Here is a 25953-nt window from a genome sequence, read left to right on the forward strand (position 1 = left end):
AGAAAAACTTACTCATGTTCTGTAACAAAGAAATAGTTTATTTATAAACTTTGCCTACGTGTATCTTTAGCCTTCCCCAGCTCCACAAAGAAACTCTAAAGATTACATCTATACAGAAATTTAAAGCAGAAAATGATGTTATTTGAGGCAGATATTTAACACAAGAAAATATTTAAGACATACTGCCTCAGATTCTTTAATGATGTGGTTGCTTCATTTGGAATAGGATTTCTTAGTAAACATGAAGAAATATCCTTTGGCAACAGGTCTGAAACACGCAACTTGAAATCCCCTGATACAGACTCACAGGAAAAGAAAAGAAAACAAATAAAAAACCCACAAGCCAAAACATGTTACTCCAGGACTTTGTTAATAAAACCTAATCTTTAATTTTCACAGGATAGTGAAAGAAAGGTCAGAAAGGATCCCAGGGCTTTTCTGCTATGATACATGCTACAGGGAAAAGGAGAGCATGGCAAAGTGACAGTTACATGAAACAACCATTCTGTGTTATTCCTTGGGACTTTCCTTACCTACATTTCTCAAACACTGCACGGTGACAGCAAATCCTTTTGTTCGTGGCAGTAGGTGATACTTGAGCTTGGGCAGGCCTTTGGCTTCGGCTACCTGCATGCTGATTTGGTGCTTCTGTTCTGTGAACCTTGTGCCCTCGCAATGAATCAGGAACTAAAACCAAGAGAGAACTATCGTTAGACAGCAGCTCAGGTCTTCTACATCTGTCTGACCAGAGTCCTCTCTGCTTCCCATCAACATAACCCAACTGAACCATATACACATTTAAGGTAATTTAATTGTCTTGGAGTGGAGGGGGGTCATAGGCAAAAGAAACCCAAAGAACCCAAAACCAAACCCTCCCAATTTTCCCCCACCCATCCAACTTGCTATCCTCTGGTTTGAACTCTAGCCTTTAGTCTTTAACTGCTCCGTACTTGCTATCAGAATGATTCAATTTCCCTAAATGAGTCACTCTACCCCTTAACAGGGTTAAGAAAACACTCAAAACATACCTCCTGTTGCAAATCTCTTACTGATGGTGAGGTGTTTGAGCGTCATGGTATCTAAAACTTGGTAAGTATCTAAACCAAACACTTCAGGGCCCAGCTGGCTTCACCTTACTCCAACCCACTTGCTTTCACCACGGCACGAGGACCACTGACAACTGCAGACAGTAACCTTGGTGCCAATGACTGAGCTGATAACAGATGTAAGGAAGTAGATGCATGACAACTGAAAGCCTCAACACCTTATGAACTATACAGTGGAAGTACCCAGACATGAACAACTACAATTTTGCCACTGGCAGGCAGAAGAAAGCAGACAGATCTTTGGAGATTTACCACTTGCTCATCTGCTTTCTGCCAAGCCTGAACACCAACTAACACATCAGACAGCATTGCCAAATTGCACAAGCTAAGTCCTCATAACCCACAGCAAAGATTTAGCCAACAGGGAGTAGAAAACTAGCCAAGCAGCTAGCTTCAGTTCCAGCTCATCTAATAGCACTTTCACCCATGTATAACATGCACAGTGTTACACAGCTAGATGAAACACATAGAACCTGATGAGAAAGTCCTTCTAGCCCACGTAGCCTGCTCTGTCTTTCTACCTTCCAAGGTGCTATTTGCTGTGCCTTTTGACATTATGTCACCACAGAAAGGCAAATTAAAACTCCACACTGCAATGTGTACACAGGTGTGCATCAACAATTGTGTTACTGTCTTACTGCAGGTATAGCTCCTTCTTAGCTCCTTACCTCTGCAAGTATATAAAGGATGGTGGTAGTTTGTGCTCACCGGTTAGTGATGAACTGCCTAGGTGTACAGAAAGGATGCAACACCTAAGTCACAGAGCACAGGCAAAACTCTGTGAGATAGACAGGGACTAGAGACCAAGAATTGTCACTTTGTTAGACAGCCTCCTGCCTGGAAGTCATTTAATCACTATCCAAGCACAGAGCTTAGTTTTGATTGCTTAGTGCTCATTTAAATCAACAACAATTTAAAAATAAGTTTTGTTACAGAGAACGAGAGATACAGCATATACATCTTCACCAGGAAATTGCTTCTTAAGCAGCAGTTTCTGTAGGCCTTTGTGAGGGTGCTTAAGGTACCATTTCCTTAACTGAATCCCTCTCACCATCACCAGCTTAGGAGAATGAAGAGTTTTCTGATTACTGAGAAAAAAATCAAAGGCTTTTCATTCCCATTGTAGGAAATGCCAGGCAGGCTCAATACAAAAAAATGATGGTGATGCAAAAAGTAACGCTTTCCTGTTACTGAAATCCTGTCCCTGTTACACAGCTGATGGCCCCAGGCATTACTTCCCTGATCAGGTACTTATCACTGGCTTCCACTTCTACTGGGCCACGTCTGACCTAGCACCTTCACAGGAACGACAGAATCACAAGGAAATGGAAGGAAGAAATACCAGTAAGAACTCAGCAATGAGTGAGAGGGGAGCTTAGGTAAAGAATAGAGCTAATGTGTTTCAATACCACATTGTCACATGCACCTCAAACCACCATGAACCCCTGCATCTACCCCTCTCCAGTTACTGTAGTTAGAGGATCACAAAGTTTAGTGAATTGATCACAGTGGAGGTATTTTTGCAATAACATCTGTAGGGCTCCATACTACAGAGGAAGAAAACAGACAACAAAGACTATTACATGGGAAATACAAGAGAAAATTCCATTCTTAGAGTATACTCTTCTGTTACTGACAGGAAGCTCATGAATCATGAAGTTCTTGTGAGCAACCTGGCAACTACCACATACTGTCTATACCCTTCATCTCACCCAAGCACTACAGCACCTCGCACTCCACTTGTTAGTCATCACTCACCCAAAAGTTTTCAGGGTAATCACGGAGATTCAGCAACTTCTGCATGACTGTTTTCCGATCTTCCTCCCACTTACGCTTGCAGAAGACTATCTCTAGGAAATACCACATCCACCCAATGATAGGCATGTAGGAGAGCTCCTTCTTTGCAAGCACTTTGGAACTCTGCAAGAAAGAGTCAAAGCAAGTAAAACAGAGTTACACCACTCAGAGTTATCCGTGGGTATGACCCATGCAGTTAGATACTAATACATTGATTCATACTGACCAGTCCCCAGTTTTAACACCAGTACAAAGGCAAAGAAAAAATTTTTCTCATATAAAAGAATTGTCAAATCTAACTTCAGATACCTGCAGAATTAGATGTGTGTGTGTATGTCTATCCTATCCAAATCCTGAAACACAAAATACAAGCCAAATTCCTTCAAACACTAAGGAATCCATGCAAAAGACCCAAACAACATAAACCGAAATTATTAATTAAAGCAGACCCAGGGTAGTGGCAATTCAATTTCCTTTAAGATATCTTGCAGCTATACTTCTCCCCAAAGCTGGGACACCATGACAAAAATAAAGCCTGTTCTGAATGAGAAGCAGAGTCACAGAGCCATTGCTGCACAACTGGTCTAGTGGAAGGTGTCCCTGCCCATGGCAGGGGGCTTGAAACTAGATGATCTTTAAGGTCCCTTCCAACCCAAACCAGTTCATGATTCTATGAACAATGTATCGATGCATACACAGGGTTTATCAACAGAAGAAAGCTTCAACAACACTAGAAAGAACAGCAGCAATAAAACTACTTTATTTGAGTTTAGGTTTGTTTATGAAAGGGCAGAAATAATTGTGCGAAGCATTTGACACTGTCCCGCACAACATCCTTGTCTCTAAACTAAAGACATGAATTTGATGGATGGACCACTCAGATAAGGAATTGGCTGGATGGTCCCATTCACAGAGCTGTGATAACCAGCTCAATGTCCAAGAGAAGACCAATAATGACTGATGTTCCTCAGGGATCAGTGTTGCGACCAGCGCAATTCACCCTCTTTGTCAGCAACATGGACAGCGGGGTTGAGGGCAACCTCAGCAAGTTTGCTGACAACACCAATCTGTGTGGTACAGTCGACATATGCAAGCACAAGTACAGGCTGGGCAGAGGATGGATTGGGAGCAGCCCTGAGGAGAAGGACTTGAGGGTACTGGTGGAAGAAAAGCTGAACATGAGCTGGCAGTGTGCGCTGGCAGCCCAGAAAGCCAACTGTATCCTGGGCTGTATCCAGAGAAGCATAACCAGCAGGTCGAGGGATGTGATTCTCCCCCTTTACTCTCCTCTTGTGGGACCCCACCTGGAGTACTGCATCCAGCTCTGGCGCCCCCAGTGTAACTGGACCTGTTGGAGCAAGCCCAGAGGAGGCCACGAAGATGCTCAGAGGGCTGGAGCACCTCTGCTATGGGGACAGGCTGAGAGAGATGGGCTTGTTATTCCTGGAGAAGAGAAGGCTCCGGGGAAACCTTATTGCAGCCTTCCAGGACCTGAAGGGGCCTACAAGGAAGCTGGGGGGGACTTTTTACAAGGGCCTGTAGTGACAGGACAAGGGGCAACGGGTTTAAATTGAAAGCAGGGAGGCTTAGATTAGATATCAGGAAGAAATTCTTCACGGAGAGGGGGGTGAGGCACTGGCACAGGCTGCCCAGAGAATGTACGGATGCCCCATCCCTGGAAGTGTTCAAGGCCAGGCTGGATGTGGCTTTGAGCAACCTGGTCTAGTGGAAGGGGTCCCTGCCCATGGCAGGGGGGTTGGTACTAGATGGTCTTTAAGGTCCCTTCCAACTCAAACGATTCTATGATGCTATAATTCAACACTTGTGAATTTTTCTTCAAAGGATTCTTCTGGATTCAAAAAAAAAAAAAAAGCACTGCTCCTGTCACACAGATGTTGCAGACACTAAAGTGATTTGTCCAGACTCTCCACAAGAAATCTATAGTTTATCAACAAGTTTCAAATCTCAAATCCCACTGCAGAACTTAACTTCATGATCATCTCAGAGTGACATCCCTTTGGGCAGAAGAACTGTTTCCACTTGCTCATTTCTTGTCTTCCAAGCCAGCCTGCCTTAGTGAGCTGTCTTATGTTTCACTTTGTTATTTAATGAATAAAATGGCATATGTGAATGTGTGTGTAGAAATTATTATTTCAGCATTTCCTGAAAAACAGTGATATTTTCTTAGAAGAGAGATGGAGCAATTACTGTCCAGTTTCTATCCATGATATCATTATAAGCTATTCCAGCAAAGTGCTCTGCAAACGTGTTCCAGGACATCATATTTGACCAGTAGGAATTATTCATTGGTAGAAATTACCATCAACAGAAATGATCTGCTTTTATTTTTTGGTGAGTATTGTACATTTGGTTATGAGGGAAAGAAATGTGACCCAATTCTTTGTCTCAGCTAATTTTATCATCTGCTCTCCTTCCTTGAGAAGGAAAATACTTTAAATAATTAAGCTATCTAAAAGCTCATAAGACTGGAAGGCAAATGCATATCACACAGCTTCACTAACTGTAACACAGAAGCAGAGCAGCAGACAACATGAGACAATTCTATTTCTAAGAATGCAGCAACCATCTCTGTCAAATTATTTGACACTCTGTAATAAAGCACTCTGTCTAATCATTCGAGAATTTCAGTGATAGGCCCAGATCAGGACTCCAAACTCAGTTCTCCCACAAGGAGCAGCCATAGGATTCGGTACATTTTTTGTGATTTCAATTCCAAGCCATGTTGCATGTTAGTCCCTACTGTACAGCCGCAGCAATGCTGAGCCCAGCCTCCCCTTCCAGATGCTCAAACTGGCTCCAGAGAAACAGGCTCTCCTCCCACCACTTTCCTTAGCTCTCTTTTTCCCCCCCCCCCAAACTACTCATTTCCGTTTTTTCAATTACTCTTAATAGAAGTAATTTTCTTATTTGCAACATAAATGTAAATAGTTCTAGCACTTCTATTTAAAAGCCTCCAAAGAGCATTTTTTGTTGTGGGCAATGCACAGTATAGCTTCCACTCAAAGCACACAGATGAGTTGATACGCACCCGGTACAGGCCTGAGCCAAGGCTTTGACTCAAGAAACCTCAAAAGGTGCGAAGTGTTTCTAGCTAAGCAGGGAGGGATAAAACCTTTGGGAACTACTGCCTGCCTCAGCCACAACCAGGGCAGCCGTCAGTCACAGCCTAGCACAAGCCACTGCACAATGAGGCAAACAACAACGTCGCGCCCAGAAAACAGAAACCCCTCCATGCTCTTAAAATGTATTTGCAGTAAGTGTTCAGCACCGTAAGACCTACCATAAACAAATGTAGGTGTGCTCTGCATGGGATGTACAAGGCCTCCAGCGCACAGTCAGAAAAGACATTCTAATAGGCCTCCCTCCCAAGACTTTAAAAGGCAGGAATCCTAGTCCAAAAAGCAAGCTAAAGTAACTCTTTCACCACAGCTATTTTCGAACGTTTTGCATATTTTAAAAAGCATGTGAGTTAAACAAGGGGCAGGAGAGAAGTTGTCACTGTTTTTTTTTCGCCCCGGTGAAACAAAGAAATGATGCTGTGAGCTGAGGTGTCACGTAGTGCAGGTATAACCACAGCAGCGGAACAGATGTTTGAATTCTTCCCCAGGGCATGTTCTTCATTTTCTGTGCCGGCACTTATTTAAAATTTAAAAGTGCTTTTTCAGACACGCGTGTGTACGCCTCCTTTGATGCACATAAAAAGAAACTGAATCACCTTACGCTATTTTGTACACCCCACCTACCCTAGGAGTAGAAGGAAGGCTAATGATACAGAGCTAATTAGAGAAAGGAAACTCTTCAGTGCATCACACTGGCAAGACAGCTCTCGTGTAGGAGGAATACATCAGGCCTCCCCTCAGACGCTACCATCTCTCTTACAATCACCAGAGCTACAATCCTCTCTGTTTCAGTCCTCTACCCATACAGAGCTCCTGTGTAAATACCTGAGGGGAAAAATGTGGCTCTAGTTGACTTCCGCCACTAACTTTTCTTTTACCAAAGTGCTTTGGTAAACATTTGAGTCACTTCTAACCTTCAAATTCAGCTTGTTCAACAGAATGAATTTCATTAAAAAGTGCTGATTTATTCCATATAAGCTGCCTTCTTGAAGGCAGTCAAACATTTTCAGTGCTCAGAACTGTGTAATTCCAACAGACGGTTAATGAAATTACCGCTGGATGGGAACAACCTGTCTACAGTAACAGCATTTTAATCCAGGTTAATTTCTTTTTAAAGTTTGTTCGGATGGAAATACCCATGAATTCTGGATGGATGGAAACACCCATGAATCACGCTTTTGTGAATGACTGCACTAATGTCACATTAAAAAAAAATATTCTTACAAGCTTACTTTAGATGCAGTTGCACAGTTAAAGAAAATCTTGATTTATATGTCCAGCCTCAGTTATACAACACCTTGATATCACAATGCAACAAACAGCATGAAAACATGCTGTTTTCTCTGCAAGCTGAGAATGTCTAACACAATTTGTTCCACAGTTCCAAAACAAACTCATTGTAGCTGCAAACCATTAGCAGCAGCAATTTGCCTTGTAAATTATTTCCTTTCCAGGCTGCCCTCAGCACTGACATACTTTTGATGATTCCGCTTGCTCTATTTTTGAAATATAGCACTTCTTCATATTATACTCTCTGGGACATCAGGACGGGAAGATGTGTTTCTTTAGTCCCTCAAAGCCATTGTTCCAAAAATTTAGTTAGGCTCCTGATTTCTAATGCCTCACGTTGAATAAAAGGTTTCCACATTGGAAAGGTAACAGCAATGTTTTAGAGGATGTATGCCCAAGGACATGCTAAGATGCCATGTTAAATACAAACAATAATATGTTTTTGGCTGCCTACATGAACAATTACATAACTTCTATTAATATAGTAAAATGTACAAGTCTTCACACACCTATCAGTCCCATACAACAACCTAGCAAAAGTCTCTTCTTCCACCTTCATGTAAGTTTGTATTTGCTCAGATTTTCAACACTAAGCTTTAACATAAATCATTATTAAATAAAATTTGGGTTTCATGGCATATGGAACAGATAGTTAGGGTTAAAAATGATTACATGTGATTAGCAATTTTATATGAGAAACTTAAAAGCAAGATAGTAAACAACTGGTTTTTCCTAATGGTTTTCTGCCGTGTCTACCCTGCCAACAAATAAACAACTATGGCCTCCTCTGGAAATGCATGTATTTTGATGCCAATATAATGAGCCACTTGGAATAATGTTTATGTTTTGTTTAGGTAGAAAGACTATCAGCTTTAATAACTTGAAACTCAAGACACCAGAAGATGAACAGATAAACCAGCAGGTTTAGCTTTAAAGTGCAGACAATTTTTACTAAGATAAACGTCTTCATCTCAGAAAAAAGAATACTAAAATTCCTAAAGCAGCTATTTTATCACTGCTTGGCTATATCAAGCAATGAAGCAGAAGGGCACAGTGAATCCTGGCAGGGAGCATACTAATATGCTTTTAGTCTAAGTCCTGAACAACACCTCCCTCCTCAGAACATGCCTACAACCTGATTTCAAGTTCTGATGTCCAGTGGGTCTGTTTCCAAAGGGATGCTTAGCACACACCTTGAAGAAACTAAATGCTACTGATGTGTATAAATGCTGATACAGCAGCTAGGCTGCCCACCACTAAGAAGAAGGTAGGAATGCAACGTCACTTGCAGGAAACCAGCAGAGTACAGAGACCTGTCACCAAGACCGCATCTCTATTTACACAACTGAGCAACACACAGCCAGCATCTCCCCCCAGCCACTGCACAGGCATGGGGTGGAAAAACAGAGCAACACAACCATCAGAGTCACCCTGGCTCAGCCCTGCCTCTTATTATTAACCACTGGTGTGGATGAAGCACTGTCCTATTGGAGAGGTGGGCCATTGCCAACCTCATGGAGTTCAACAAGGCCAAGTGCAAGGTCCTGCACATGGGTTGGGGCAATCCCAAGCAGGCTCGGTGGAGAGTGGATAGAGAGCAGCCCTGAGGAGAAGGACTTGGGGGTACTGGTGGACGAAAAGCTGAACATGAGCCGGCAGTGTGTGCTGGCAGCCCAGAAAGCCAACGGTATCCTGGGCTGCATCTGGAGAAGTGTGGCCAGCAGGTTGAGGGAGGGGATTCTGCCCCTCTACTCTGCTCTTCTGCCACCCCACCTGGAGTGCTCCATCCAGCTGTGGGGCTGCCAACATCAGAAGGATATAGACCAGTGGGAGAGAATGCAGAGGAGGTCATGAAGATGCTCAGAGGGCTGGAGCTCCTCTGCTATGGCGAAAGGCTGAGAATTGGGCTTGTTCAGCCTGGAGAAGAGAAGGCTCCGGGGAGACCTTATTGCAGCCTTCCAGTACCTGAAGGGGCCTACAAGGAAGCTGGGGGGGACTTTTTACAAGGGCCTGTAGTGACAGGACAAGGGGGAATGGGTTTAAATTGAAAGCGCGGAGGTGTAGATTAGGTATCAGGAAGAAGTTCTTCACAGAGAGGGTGGTGAGGCACTGGAACAGGTTTCCCAGAGAAGCTGTGGATGCCCCATCCCTGGAAGTGTTCAAGGCCAGGCTGGATGAGGCTTTGAGCAACCTGGTCTAGTGGAAGGGGTCCCCGCCCATGGCAGGGGGGGTGGGACTAGATGATCTTTAAGGTCCCTTCCAACCCAAATCATTCTGTGATTCTATGATTCTATTGGGGCTACGCTGTTTCTGAATCCACAGAAAGCCAAGCTGGCAGCTCTGCTCCTCCCTCCCTTCAGCTTGTAGCAGTCACCTCTGTGTCAGTGGAGCGAGGCCTCAGCTAGCCCCATGGATGGCCACGGCAGCATGTCTTGGCATCAAGCACCCCTGTATTCCCGCCCTCCCTCACACATCACTAAGGTCTGGCAGCACAGGAAGGCGGGTGTGTGGCTGATGGGTGTCAAGGGTTGAAAACAAAACAGGATGATCACTTTACAAAAAAAAAAACCCGCAAGTGGAATACAGAGGTGATTAATAGTTTGGGCTGAATACAGGTTTGTCTGAAATCCCTATCGACTTCCAGTTTTTGTGAAGTTTGCTTCCTTCTTCCCATTTCCAACAACAACCAAAAATCCTCTAAGGTTTGGTGCTGCAATTACACATCAGTACCTTCAGCAGCCTACAGTCCAGCTGCAGCTAGCAAGACAACCTCCGCAGCCACAATAACTTGAAAGAGTAAGAGTGAGCACAGGATTGCTTCTTCATGTGATTTTCTTCTTCTCCATTATAAATGAATAGATCTTTGGCTCTCACTCAGCTGTCAACAGTCAACCCAGTACCCCCTCGCATTTTCAACGGGTGCTCCAAAAGTATCGTATTGAAGAAAAAAATGTAAAAGTAAAGTAAATGTTAGAATAGCCCTTTATTTTTTTGCACCTCCTCCACACACACACACACTCTTCTCAAAATCTTAGCACCATCTTTGGTTCTTTTTGCTAGATTTCCTTCCTCAGGCCATTTAAAAACCTTCATGAAAGCAAAGACCCTCATGCCATCGAAGTACAAGACCTGAGTCATTAGAAGAGGACTCAGGTTCACAAACCTAACAAATACACGCAAGAGACTATGCCACTCCCTCTCAACCCCCTGCAAACAGAAAAAAAACCTGAAACCACATTGATAAAAACAAATCCACATTGATGGAGCACTATAAATCTGTCTAGACTGGCAATTTGCCTATAAGGAAAAAGGAGAAAGCCAGTACAGGAGGAGAGACAAAAAAAGGAGCAGAACAATGCACAGATTGAATGCTGCAACTAAGACCAGGAGGGGCAGTTTTCATGTCATCATTAAAAAGAAAGAGAGAAAAGTAAAGACTTTTTCTTCTTTTGGGGCCAGAAGGGGCAAGACTGGTTCAAGGAAGTTTAATTTTGTTTTTAAATAAGCAAAACCAAGCAAAAAATTACAGCATTTAATGGCTTCATTTAATAAAAGTTCAAGCTGCAAAATACTGAGTTTGGACCCATGCTTGTGACACTGTTAAGAGCACTGCTGGTGTTTGCCAGGGACACAGGGTACAGCTGGATGACAGGACAAAGCCATTCTGTCTGCCTGCTGCAACTAAGCATGATCAGTCCCAACTCCTTCAGCCCAAAGTTGTCTTCACCTTCTCCCTCTTCCACCTCCCCAGTCATCTCTCCTTCCTTCATTGGATTAGTTAGTGCAGGAGAGAAATAAAGAGTGTCTGAAACATGACAAAAGAGGGCAAATAAGCATCAGAACAGATACAGGAGATAGGACAGCATGTGCAAGATTTCTTCTTCAGCAGTGATGGACACAACATCAGCTTAGTAAGATGTTGGTAGGTACCTAAAATTTGCATAGAAACTTCATGGAGTATAAAATTAAATGGCATAAATATAAAACCCCATTGGCTCACAAACTCCCTGAGCAACAAGATGCTGGAGGTGGGAAAACCACTTAAAAAACCTCTCTGGTCACTTGTTTAATTGGAACTCCTTTTCCCAAACATCAGCACTCAGATTAATGGTTCTTACATTCCTAATTGGACTGCCACACCAAATCCTGAAGCTTGGCACACTGCACCCTCGCACAAGGCAGCACAAAGTCAAACCAAGCTACAACCTGCATCCCTACCTATTCACCCACTCCTGTGTTACCCCAAGCCAAGTACCAGTATGCCAATGCCAACAATACAATCAGGAAATTGATTGTGTGTCATTTTCAATTAAATTTTTTTTAATCTGGTTTAAGATGAACCTCAACTGGTTGCCCCAAAAGGGAAAGGAACCACTTTGCTGTGTGTAAACACATCTATACAAATGAGAACACATGGGAATTTTTTCTTCCTGGAACAGTTTCTGGAAAGTAAAACCACCGTACATTACTCAGGATAATAAAAAATAAACCAAAACCAAACATGTATCAGTTCCTGGAAGTATCCTAAGATTAGCAAAAATACAAACTGAGTAATAACTGTAAACATCTAAAAAAAAGGAAACATTATTTTCAGTTAGTGCAGCACAGGAATTGTTCAACAGTTACACTTCTATGTAGTGGCTTTCTTATGCACAGGGAACAAAATAAAAAAATTAAAACATAATCCTGATTACCTTGGGAAACCATAAAAAAAAATTATTAAAGCTAATGAGATTTAATCCAACCACAAAGCATCAAAGTAAAACAAGATATTTTTGCCCTTGTAGGCCCCTATTAGTTTGTACAAAAAAAATCCACCTGACCCTCTAAAATACAGATTTATTTGGAGAGCTGTGGCCACCAGGGTCACAGAATTAGATAAGACTATTCTAAAGCACCACTGTGTAATGAGTACATAAAAAGGAGAATGTTTCTGGCATGTACATATGCCTGCCGGGAACAGGCTTCCCTACATTTCCTGCTGTCTCATGCTATCCTCCAGCTCTGTGCTCAAGCCCTAGACATCAAGTCCTAGCAACCAGGAGCCAACAGCCATTTTCGTAATATGCAGGGCCTGTAATGCTTAGGTTCATTTCCCTCCAGTTTTAAGGCCTCTTTTTATTTTTTTAAGCAGGCTGTCATTATTATACTTTCAAAGTGACTGGAATGGTGCCTACATGTCCAGAAAATGCTAAGAGTCCAAAGGGGAAGGCCACAAAGTATCATAGGTCCACACAATCCAAGGTCAAGATTTTTGACAACGACCAGTAGCAAAGTTAGAAGACGATGCTGCAGACGACCACTAAAATGAGGTATTAAGTCTGCTTTATTAGGAAGGAAGAACTCTTATTTAAATCCCTTCTAGGCAGAGAATGTCGTCACCACCACAGAATTAAGTCAAGCTGTCTTAGGAGGGTTTAAATTATCCCCAGAAGCTGACAGGGGAAACAAAAAACCAACCCTGAAAACAAATGTACACATACTCCTAGCCTAATGCAACAGTGTACTGAACTACAGGTAACTCATTCCTCCCCCTTCTCTTAGTAACTATATCCTGGTTACTGCTTGCACTTGAGGTGGCAGCTCTTTCGTTCCAAGACAGAGACTACATCATTCAAACTCCAACTGCGGATTTGTAAGACTACGCTGGAGAAAGCAAACAAATTCTACAATTTACTAGAAAAGAATCACAGAACAGCTCATCTTTCTGCAGCACAATGAACCCTAATAGTTACCACAGGTTAAGAAAAATATCTCCTTCATCAGCTTTAACTGCAATGCTCTTAACATCTCTGTGAGTGTCCACGCAATCCTGCCTCAGTACTCCACATACCTGCACTGCATTGCTTTAGGTTCACCTCCCTAAGTCTGGACAGCGTCCAAGTGAAAGTCCAGCACAGATCTGTTAACTTTCAAAACCACAAAGAATCTGTTTTGGTGTTGTTGTCCCCCCCCTCCCCGGCCCCAGCATCCAAGAAGGCAAAAGTTTAAATGCTACACAAAACTCACCCCCAAGACCCCAAATCTTTCACAAAAGTTCCAACCACAGAGAAAGTCGATTTCAAAGTTGTGATTGAGGATTACGATGGCATTCTCCTTCCCATACTTGTGGTAGCTCTCTGGGTCAGTGTAGAGGGTACAGTCAGTGCCTGACCACCATTCCAGCAACATCACCATCTCTGGAACAAAGGACAAGAAAGAAATGAATGTACATCATATATGCAAAGCCACAAATCAGTAACATATTGAAAAGCATCAGTAACCTCAACAGTGCATGGCAAAGAAAAAGGCTATAATGAAGCTGAAGTGCTGAACATAAACCATAGTGACACATCCTGGTACAGCAATGTGGGGAGACAGGGAAGAGAAGGGAAATAAGGAGATTTGATGGAAAGAGGGAGCAGAAATTTTCCACAGTGATATTAAGAACAAGGAGTTTCATTTATTTGAAAGCTGAAGATACGTTGTATCATTGAATTTCACCAAAATACATGTAAAATTAGCATTTATGGTTTACAATAGTACAACAGCATTACATGAAGAGCAGAACCAGCTTGTAGGAGAAACACACACACCTATTCCTGCCCCATACAGGTCCTCATGCTCCTCTAAAGAACAGATAATTATAGCCCAGGAAGTAGTTTGCACAAGACACCTAGAACCAGGTCTGTTACATGTACACCCTATGCATTATCCCATTAAATTGTCAGAAGTAAAAGTCATATGCCTTGATACAACTGATACATTGACAAGGGTTTATCAATCATCCAGAGCAAAGCCAATAGCTCAGACTAGATGAAAAACAACCATCCCCAGACCAAAGACAAGGCAGGTGACTGGCAAAGCATGAAGAGCCAAGGACAGTTATTAATAGTATAACTATCTGCACATCCCTTAGTTGTTGAACTGATGAAGCAAATGGGGAGGCAGAGGACGGGTGGGGGAAACAGGGAAATCACTGTTAAATATTTCTTATAACTCTCAAGTCCCCACCAATCACAATAAACTACTGGATATGCTTGCAAGGAAAAAGATAAATGCAGCCCAGCCCTTTGATATATCCAGGCTCCAAGACCCATTTATTTCAGCATTTGCATGCAGGAAATTCTTTTAATGTACTTTTCTTCACCAAGCTGACATTCCAACGAAGATGATGTGCTGCTTTTGCCACAAATGATTGAGGTCAGTATAGCATACGCTGATCAAAGGAGTTAGTAGCAACAGGCAATGAAAGAAAACATACTGCTTGGCACTCTGATTTACTTTGCATGGGCATGAAAGCAGGCAGATGCATCTCTTCTAAATGTGGTTTCTTGTTGCCCAATACGCCACTGGATTTTTCCTACTGTGCACAGGAGCACCACCACAGAGGAACTGCTGAGCAAACTAAAAATGGTTACCGTGCATCCACTGCCAATCACTGTGCCAAAGGAACACCAACCTTGTTTCAACTCTTTCTTTTAAGCAACTTTCTATATACAAAAACAATGAAAATAACTTTTCTTCATGCATCCTTGGCCTACTTGTAGGTTTTACTATTTTAAAGCCTTCATATTTCTAATTTAAGAAATACAGTCCCTACCTAACTATTTGAGTAAACCTTTTCACTGTTAAGAATGGTACTTTATGACCATTAGGTTCATTATAAAGAACTTGATGTTCAATACTTCGTGGGAATTAGTTATCAGCAGGAGGGAGATGATAACCTGAAATAACGTCCAAAAGCTACCGACTCCAGCTAGCAAATGTTCCTGTCTCTCTGCCCCATATCCCTACTCTTCCTTAAATCCATAGGTACCAACCCTTCTTCCTCTCACAGGATGGATGAATAGATTAATTAACCTTCGAACAAATATTCTCAGTCTGAATTTAATGTGAATATTGCAATTTCTCTTTCAAGCTTGAAAGCTTTCTGCATGCAAATCCTTCCCAGTTTTCCAGGTATGTCAACTGGTCTAATATAAAACAATACTTTTGACTGCAAATAATTTATATTACCCACTTTTTCTTACTCTATCCTAATTGTCTTCAACAAATCAGACATCATCATCCCTAACAGTGAAGACCAGATGCACTACAACCTCCTGTTATCCATGCAGACAGGCACTGTCTGTCACAGAACTTCATGTCTAACAACTAGCACTTCACACAAGTAATACCCACCACCAAGAAAAGCAAGTTGGCCTGCAGGTGTCAGTACCAGTTTAACAACACTAACCTTTTCTTCTAGCTTGCACAAATTCTGCTGCTCTTCAGCAACCAGCATCATCCCCTGTCTCTGCACACAAATATTTATTACATATATTAGAATTTAAAAATGAAGGATTTATACACTACACATCACCTTCTTGAAGTTTAACATAGATTGCTGGCATGTGCTTCAATAATACATTCTGCTGAGGTGGCCTGTTAGGATGCAGAAGGCATTCTGGAGAGCATGCTCTGAGTGGTTCTACTCCGCCTGCTATGTGAGTTCTGTACTATGAAGCAACTTTCCTGAATAAGAAACATATCTAAGGAATGTCAGGAAAAGTTTTGCTCTGTCCTTACTAAAAGGAAGCATCTTATCTCAGGGAGCAGTAGCTGAGGTCAGGTTTCTGTGAATATTATAGTTTTTATTAAATCATTCAGTGTCTGATGCACACAAACCAGGATGTCTAGTACATCCATCTATGCGAGTGTTGACAAGCGTGAGTGCTGGGAGAGGAAACACGAAAACAGTAGGTGAGAAACAACATAAAAGAAGGTGTTAAGTGTTCTGCAGTGATCAGAAATCCAGCATTTGATAGACCTTATCAGCCCATTTAGCTTGGGCCTGCACAGCGACTGCTTTCTAAAGAGACAACTAAACAAATTCCATACTCTGGCACACAGACTCACCCTGGGATAAGGCAAAATACCACCTGATCCAACACAGGTCCCTCTCCTGGCATGCCTTGATCAACTATGACCCTGCATCATGCCTTACCCAGTTGAGTGTGCAAGGACTAACTTCTGTGTCCCGCTGATGACGTTGTTGCAGCAGTGATAGCTTGGATGAACAGCACATAAGAGGTTACTTCAGTTCTCATTTTGATGTAGAGTGGCATATTAGTGTCTAAATCCCAAAACAGAAACTTAAATGAGAGCAGGGTGACCTATATTAAGCATAAGAAAGTGCCATCTTAAATTGATAGACCCAAGAAAATCAAATCCAGTAAAGATGCAGTGGTTACAAATTTGCACCCAAACTTTTATAGAACACCAAATGCAGGAACAAGTACGTGGGGCCAGGTATCTGAATTTCTACAGTTTCTTTTTAAGGTCTTTTTAAGCACTTCCCTGATACCAGAAAGACTAGAAGCAACTTGCTCTGAATGAAGGTTGAGAATCTGGCATAACTTAAACTTTCAGAAGAAACATCAGCTATTTACAGGACTTACAGCATGTATAAACAAAGGAAAGAAAAACAAATAATGGAAGATGCAAACACAAGTACAAAACTCACTAGGTAACAAGGAGAAAAAATTGTAAATATTATTAATCACAGGACCCACTACATAGGCACAGTCAGAATTTTACCAATACTGACCAGGATTTCAGAGATCAGAAAGAAACACCTGATGCATTTGTAAACTTTTGCATGGTTCAGGCCAAAAATGAACCCACCTGCTAGTACAGAAAAGGCTAGGAGAGACAGAGGGGACGTGCAAGTCAGGACTGCAACCTAACTCTTGAAGTAGAGGTTTGCTTCTTGTTCCTCAGTAACTGAGGCCATGAGATTTCTTTTAGTGAAAAGACAGTATGAGTTAAGTCAGGTTGGTTTGGATTTAAGTGAATGGGAGAGGAGGAAAATGGATGGATAATCTGCTCCACTGGGACCAGATTATCACAGAATCATGATTCTCACAGATTATGACCCAGAATCACAGAAAGGTAGGGGTTAGAAGGCACCTTTGGAGATCATCCAGTCTACAACTAGTCTGTTGGATGAACCTCATACTTCATTTGATTACAGAAGGAATTATTTTTTCTACCATTTGAGAAAACCATGTTAGAGGTTAGCTCCAGTCTGCAGCTAAGCCAAGGAGCCATGAGGAGCTGTGCTTAGGTACCAACTCTTTCCGAAACAGCTCAACCCTTCTCGTATGTTGCTAATGTCTTTTTCACTTGGGGTGCTCTGGGCCTCAGATTCTCTACACCCCCAGAGATGTTATATGGCATGGGATATGGCCTCAGTCAATTTGGATCAGCTGTTCTGGCTGCATCCCCTTTCCAGCCTCACGCACATTCCATTCTTCTTGCTGGGGGGTGGATGGAGTGGGAAGAAGAGAAAGCCTTGATGCTGTGCAAGCACCGTTCAGGCATAGCTAAAACACTGGTGTGTTATCAACACTGGTTTAGTTACAAGTCCAAAACACAGCACCATACAGGCTATTAAGGGAAAAAAAAATTCTGTACCAGCTAGACCCTGTACAACTATAAAGAATGCACTCTTCATGATTAAATTCTGTCTTTGAATGGTGAGCAGGCTAACGACTACAGCTAATGACTAAGACAGTCATTCACTCATTCCTAGCCAGGATGAGAGAAATTTCTTTAGGTAAGGAAGAGCATCCCAACAATGAAAGACAGACTTTTGCCCTAGTATCACCAATGAGAAAGCAACAAGGAAGACTGTCGATAAGGAAGCAGTATGAGAATAACGGTAATGCAAAACTCCTATCTAATGAATTTCAACTCAGGGAGACCCAGATGACCTCCAAGAATACTGAATCAGAGGTCTCATCAAAAAAGTAGTTTCCGATTAAGCATGGCACCATGTTTTTAAAAATAGGGAAGAGTAGAAACATACTACTAAGACTGGTGAGTAGATACATGGTCAGGCTAAGTAGAGTCATCTGGCCTCATACTGCATGGGAATGAAAGCGAAACAAAACCACCACCACCAAAGAGTTATTCAGATGAGATGTCTGCAAGAGCTGGAACTTAGGAAAACAAACCCTCTCTACTTTTTCAGAGAAAGGTCTCTATGTCATTATGTGATAACTGATTTTATAGACAAAACCAGAGATTTCAAGTCTAAAGCACCCAGGCTATAGCAAGCCATTAATATGATACAGTAAAAGAAGTTGCTATTAAGCCAAAGAGAAACTGAAGATTATTAAACAGATGTAAATGAGAACTAAACTAAAAAGTACTATCTGGTTTTGTTGTCTTTTGGTCAATCTGCATAAAGATAGATATCTCTGAAGTGTTTCTGAAGACTAAAACTTCAACACAAATTAATACGTTTTGTGGATGATACAAAGTCAGGACACACTTTATGAATCAGATGACCTTGAGAGGCAAGGTAACAGAACTGGAATTAATTTTGATAGGACAGATCATTACATGATGCCTTGCAGAACTAATAAAACTGAGCCTCATAATTTGGAAATGACAGAGGAAAGAGATATCTGGGAGTATTAGCTTGCCATGGAAGGTTTTGCTCTGTTTGTATTATGTAGCTCTAAGAAGGAAAAAGATGGCATTAGAATGTTTGATCCTGAAGAGAAAGGGAATAGCGCATTGCACCACTGAGGTAATCTCGGGACCAGTACATCAGTACCAGATATCCACGCTCAGGAAGGAGAAGCTAAAACAAAGTGGAGGCAGACCAGGACTATCAGGATGAGTGGAAAATAGAAAAGCTTGACTCACTAAAGCTATCAAACAAATGCCAAAAGACGACTGGGTTGCTCCCCATAAATATGGCTTAAGGATGCAGGAGGTTAACAGTGCAGAAAAAGAACAGTTCAGGCTAAATACCACTAACACAAGTGACTGAAAATACAAGTTATCTGATATCCTAAAGCTTCTTCTAATTGCTTTGGCACATTAAAAGTACCTAACAGCTTTATAAACTGAACAAAAATTCATCTAAAAAAGGAGTACATTATACTTCTGGTAGAAACAGTATGAATTTACTCCAACGGGATACAGGAACTCCTTTCTAGACCTATTTCCTGACATTAGAAGAAGAAAAAAAGAGAGGTTTTCCAAACAGACTGTCTTATAGACCAGTATCTCCTCTCTTCCATCACCACTGGAAAAATACACTGCAGAGCTATGCTACCACAGGCTGCAACAAGCATTCACTGGACAAGGAGGAAGCCAGTACCTTGTAGCAATATGCAAAGGCTTCTGTTTAAGCAGGGTAGCACCTGCCAGAAACCTTTCCCAAAGGAATTCTCAGCTGAATATCACCTTCCAGGAGGACAGGATCTGAAAACTCAAGCATGCACAAAAGTAAACTTGAACCAAGTTAATAGGTGTCATAGTCTTAACTGGTATTTAACTGGTATTCAATCACAACTGACTTCGTTGACATAAAGTATCATTAACATTTCCTTAATAATAGGGCAATCCACATTGTCCATACTTAGGACTCGTATTTTCACTCAGAACAATATCCCACACACTCATGTGTCTGGTTTTTTTGCCATATGCATTGCTTAAACGTACTAATTAGATCATCTACAGATTAGGGAAATTATTTGACTCAAATCAATCTTTCACGTTTAATCCACATATTTAGGAAGGAAACCTATTTTCACATAATTTCTCTCTTTCTAGCATGTATTCTTATAATAGTTTTAATTTCTAAATATAGCAAGTTATATCCTCTTCAGTTTTAAATCAAACAAAAATTTGGACTTTGGAAAGAAAGCATTTCAGAACAAAATGCCATGTCAAAACAGAAAAACCCATTATTTTTGTTGCTCTAAATCTATGCTTTCAACATGTTTAACCTGCCTTTTCAGTTACTGTTGGAAAATTATGTGGATTTTTCTCAGAGAAAAATGACTGATGATAAAAGAGACTACCAGTTGCCAAAGGAAGCAATCACTAGCAACAAATTGGAAGAAAAGTGAATTTAATTAAGAAATTGAGCAAAAGGTAATTTAAATCCTAAGAAAATCCACAGTGCTTTTAAACAAAGCCTCTACTTACTAAAATTTTCATTTCATAGTGGTGTAAACACATAAAAAAAAGGAATTACTGTCTCTGCAGAACAACAGAACAGGAAAACTAGGGGTAATGACACTTAATGTTTCTGTCATTTTCCAATAATATTTGCATTTGGCTTTTGATTTCAGATAACTAGCACACTCTTAAGAAATACCCACATATTACCAGAAATAATATGCTACAAACAATTTATTTTTAGACATAAGAGATAACTTGTATCTAAGAGAGAACATTCCATCTGAATGTCAGAACTGGAAACAAAACGCTGACTGAGTACCTGTATTACACCATCAGAGTTAATGGTGAGTAGCCACGGAACCTCCATCACTTTGAGAACATTGTTCAGAACAAAACCATTACTCATTTTTCACTTGCATTCCATGAATTCACTGCCTCTGCCTGTAATCTTACAGCATCTCATCACGTGAGGTCTTGAGAGACAAGAACTATGTCCCGGTGCTTATTTTAGCTTCTTAATCCCTAACAGTGACTTTCACAAAGTGTTCTTTAAAGGGACAATAAGGTCAGAAACTACAAATCAAACAAATGGCTTTCATGAATTAAAAATATACCTATCAAATATACCTATTAAGTACACATAAAGCTGTGATTTTTGTACTGGCTGTAGTGTGTAACCCCTAAACCTGAAGTTATCCAAATACGCAAATATACAAAAATCCCCACTTTTCCTTACTGAAGGGTGTAATGCACATCAGAAATAGTACATTCTGTTAAGAAAGATACACACCCAAAATATACAACAGTATTACACCACAGATAAGGACACCAATGCCTCCCAAATCACATTTAGTCTGACTGTGCTTGCACTAATATTTCCTCACAACTTCAGTGTGGCAAGGAAGTCAGAAAACAAATCCACAGGCAGAACATCACAACCTGCTCAGACAGACCTGCAGCTCATGTGTTCCAGGAGGCAAGGATCTGAAGACAGCCACCAACTTGCCTAACCTCTCACTGCTCAACCTACAAGGGTGCCCACAAAAAATAGCATTACTGGCTTCCTGCTCTGTGGTCCCCGTGGCTCAGTGTAACACTGCAGAAATACTGCACAGAAAGGTAACAAGCTTCTTGCATTTCCATGTCTGCTGCAACAGTGTTGTACTCTTAGAATTATTTGTGTTGAATAATTTTCCTAAGAAACACAGGTTCATCTTATGTGGTACATGGCAACCTTGCATAATCAAGAGGCTCAGAGTTTATGCTCTTCTATTCAGTTTCCATAAAGTCAGCCTCTGCCAGTTACAAAAGGCAGGCTGTGCTCCTCCAGAAACCCAAGATATTTTCCTATTCAACGCTCAAATTATAGATAGTAGCAGCCAGATAATTTCAAGTAGGCACAGGAGGAACAGCTATTGCGTCTTTTAAAAGGCACAATCTGACTTGCAGTAACAAAATAAAGACCCGTCATGCAAACAAGACGTGCATGTGCCGTGAGTAGAGAGGTATCACAAAGGTAAGATGCATAGGCACTATTGATATTTCTTTCAACTTTATCACAAGTATTCCTAGCACAACCAAACCACAGAATAAACATGAAAAACCTCAAGATTTAAGCAGGGGATACAATATTACGCAACGTATATGAGGTACCTGAGTTTCTCCCCATGACAAACTGATTAAAATCCTATAGAAAGCCCAGAACAAAGAAGGCAGCCTACTGCAAGAGTCAATGATTTCCTTGAATTTAGCTAGAGAATTCCTTTCTGAATTATCTTTACTCCCTTTGTTTCCTCAATTTTCTCAAAATTAAGGATACACAGGACCCATGTAGCTCACTGACTTGGATGCAGCATTTATTAGCTTGCAAACTGATGGAGACAAACTTAGCCTCTTCTCACCCTTTGGGTGGTACACACTACTGATTTACAACTGATTGAAATACTTTGCTTTAACTCATTCAGGCTGACATTTCCTCTTTGCATTAGAAAAACTTACTGCTTTTTAACATCAGCCTTTCTTGATGGTCATCTGGACTTCTCACAGGACTCCAGACACTTGAAATACAGACAAGCACAGTAATAGCACCAGTTCTGGTTGCTGTATCAGACCCATCAAGGGCAGACTGCAGAGTTAGGCTGCCGGCTGGCACTGTGCCTGAGGTCCTTGAGGTTACGCACAGGCCATATGGATTTTGCCTAAAAAGCTGGAAAGAGGAAAGCCAGTGCAAACAGGCACTATTTAGCATTTGAATTTACCAACCTTATTTGAACTCAGAAAACCACCTCCTGTGTTATCAACACTGCTGCTTCAATGTCTTTGCAACAGCTTGCACCACAACAGAACCAAGAAGAGGGGACAGGAAGAGCCTAGAGGTACTCCAGTACACTCATATTATAGCCCTGTTATTTGAAAACTGTGTAATTTGTACCAGTCCAGATCTTTCTCCAACTGGAATTGCAATGTAGCCTGACGGCAGTAGAAGCAGCAATGTCAGCAAGTTCAGCTGAAGAGCAGAAATCACTCATGACCTAGGTTGCTGTGAGCATCATTCCTTCCCATTGTTTTCTGGCTGCCACGGGTGTGACTGCGAAACTTGTGAAGAAACCGCACAGGAGCAGAGGACAACACTCCAGACAGATGGCATGCAAAGGCAGCTCCTCCAGAAGCCTGGTTCTGTGGGATGAAGTCTGCATGGAAGCTTCCACAAGGAAGAGATGCTGCATCACATCAGATCACTCCTTGACACAATACAGCAGATCTCAAAGTTTAGCATGGAAGACTTTGATTTATGAACTTTGTGCAAGAGGTACATCCTCTTAAAGAGAAAGATGCACAGGAGGCAGTAGAGCTTCTTCTACAGAGGATCCAGATCAAGGGTCCAGCCCAAAACCTGAAGAAGACGTCTCTCTCTTCTCTTAGCTAAGAAAAAATAGCCAAACAGCAAAGGAAAAGTAAGTCTAAAACAAGATTCAAAGCTCTGTTTTAAAATACACTTTGATCTTCAAACCAGAGCTGGACTCTGGTAAAAAAAAAGCCAAAAACCCACAACTCAACAAGGAACGTGGACAGGAAGCAGAGTTTCATCTAACATCCCTAGGTGTGGGTCCCCAAGGGAGTCCTAGGCTGGCCACAGAGCCCACATGCCACTGCTCACCTTGTAGATGTAGAGAGCAGAGGTGGGGCATGTAGCGTACAGAAACAGTCCCCAGGCAAGCGCGCAGGGCGGCGTTCTTTATAGTGCACAGGGCGCGCACAGCCTGCTGAAAGCGGAGCTCGCTGATGACTGCTCAAAGGCATGCTCTAGGCAACAGTGGCCTGGACTGGTAAAGAACAATACGCTAAAAGGAACACTTCATAAACATGTCATTTGGAATATTAAAGTATACACAAAGCCACAACTTTAAAGTGATAAGAACCACCTCCTCCCAACACTTACTAATTTGTCAATTTAATTTCAAAATCACAGATTAGGAGAGAGGATGACATATTATGTAGTTAAAAACAAAACCAACCAAACATAAAAGCCAATCCTACCCCGTAGCCGATTCTGTAAACTGTAAGAATAGAATGCAACTTTAAGCTGAAATACGATTTTTGTATTAGTCCTAAGTAAACATTAGTTCCTGAAGACTGATGGTACACAGATTTTTTTCTTCCCCTCAGTTCCCTCCCCGCCCCCAAATACACACTGATATTTACTTAAGTTGGCCAGATCCTCAACTGGCATAAAAATAATCCTCAGCTCCAGCATAGTCACTGTTACACTATGCTGAGTTACACAAAATGAGGATTAGACTTGTGTGCTGGTTTTGACTGGGATAGAGTTTATTCTCTTCACAGCAGCTAGTATAAGGCTATATTTTGGATTTATGCTGAGAAAAATGTTGACAACACATTAATGGTTTTAGCTGTTGCCAAGCAATGTTTACATCAAGCCAAGGACTTTCAGTTTCTCACACTGCCCCTGTATTCCCAGCTTTTTCTCTACAAGAAGCCAGGACAGCTGACCCAAACTGACCAAAGGGATATTTCATGCCATAAAATGTCATCCTCAGTATATAAACTGAGGAGAATTGACTGGGGGGTCTGGCTCTCACTGCTCAGGGACTGGCTGAGCCCCAGCCGGTGTGTGGTAAGCAGTTGTATCATTTGGGGATTTCTTCTAATGCTGCTCTCCTTTTCATTACATAGTAGTAGGAGTATTTTCATTACATACTGTTATTAGCATTATTAGTATAACTATTTTAATTCATTTATTTTCAATTATTAAACTGTTCTTCTCTCAACCCACAGGTTTTCTTACTTTTTCCTCAGTTTCTGTCACCCATCCCATTGGGGGAGGGGGAGGTGGAGGTGAACAGGTGAGGTGTGGTGCTTAGTTGCTAACTGGGGTTAAACCACAACAATTTGTCACACCCATTACAAAGACAGCTTTATCTGTGGTTTGATGTTCTTGGCAATTTAACCTCAGTGTTTGCTCAATCACAGAATTAAAACCTGCATGTACACATGCATGAACTGGCTAGTGTAGTAAGTGAAAAATATGTTGCTTTTTGAACAATTATTGCTGTAATTTTGAAGGCAAACATTACACAATGATGCAGTTCTGGTGCTTGCTGTGCCCCAGCTCCACTCCATTTTCCTACAGAATGAAGCCAACAAACATTTTATTGATAAAAACTGTTTCACCCTTTTTGATGGAGTGATTATTTTCTCAGATGAAACATACCAAAGGAGATAAACTACAGACAGTTTAATATGGCCAAGCCTGTAACACAGCCAAGCTGTAATTGCTTTGGGAACCAAGATCAAAATCAGACTTAGTGCAAGATCTTAAAAGCACAAGTCTTCAACGTACCCTGAAAGTTAGAGTATTTCAGATCCTCACGGGGCCATGATAGGAATTCAATTTTGTGCTTAAAACCTGTAAATTAAGGCATGCCTCCACTATTTGAGCCAGCAGCTCTGATCTGGGCACAAGCCTTGCACAGGACCCTTTCAGTTACTGAATGGGTACTGGCACACCACCTCACTTCCCAGCTCCCATTCCCGTATTGCCTTCCCTCTCAAAATCCACAATGCACATTATAGTTTGACCAAATAGATAGGGGTGGAGGAATATGGAAACAAGTTTTGTTAGTCTCTTTAGCCACACTGTTCCTTTTAAACTATCTCCATGCTGAAAGTTGCAAGCAACCCTCCCTTCAGAAAAAACAGCTGCACACTTCAAACATTTCATTTCACAGCTTTTTTGTGTCTTTTATCCCTGCACAATCTGCCCACAAAGCAGCTCTCTCCAAGTTACACAGCGTGTGCAACAAAGCCAGCCTCGCAAGTACAACGGGCTTAACACACACAGATCTGCAGTACTCAGTTCTGAAACGATCTTTTCAAACCCTTTGGGGAAATTAATTATTTAACAGCCACGTGTCAGAGGTATTTGTCTCACATTTGAAGGCTCCTCTTAACCTTCTTCCCTAAGGAATTTAGCAATACTCCTACATCTCAAGAAATCAGCAGTTCCTTCTGTCAGCAGGACCAGTCAGTGCAGACAACAATCAAGCACGTATTTCCTCCTACTCCTCTGTCCACCAGAACTGCCCCCAAAGGCCAGAACACAGCTCCTTGTTGAAGGCCTAATCAAAGGGAGCAGCAGGAAAGGACTT

The 25953-nt window shown here is 41.6% G+C and overlaps 1 protein-coding gene across 1 annotated transcript in view; it reads right to left on the bottom strand.

Moving 5' to 3' along the window:
- Positions 1-533: 533 nt before the first annotated feature.
- Positions 534-25953, bottom strand: part of LOC104513635 (1-acyl-sn-glycerol-3-phosphate acyltransferase delta-like) — a gene marked incomplete at its 3' end in the record, with an annotated part of 37985 nt that continues 12565 nt past the window's right edge. The window contains exons 2-4 of the mRNA XM_010157060.1: positions 13343-13512; positions 2865-3026; positions 534-687 (exon numbers count right to left, since the gene is read on the bottom strand). Coding sequence (XP_010155362.1) covers positions 534-687; positions 2865-3026; positions 13343-13512 — 486 coding nt within the window. The remainder of the gene's footprint in view (positions 688-2864; positions 3027-13342; positions 13513-25953) is intronic.

This window comes from Eurypyga helias, unplaced genomic scaffold, assembly GCF_000690775.1.
Source record: "Eurypyga helias isolate BGI_N326 unplaced genomic scaffold, ASM69077v1 scaffold9648, whole genome shotgun sequence".
Lineage (NCBI taxonomy): Eukaryota > Metazoa > Chordata > Aves > Eurypygiformes > Eurypygidae > Eurypyga > Eurypyga helias.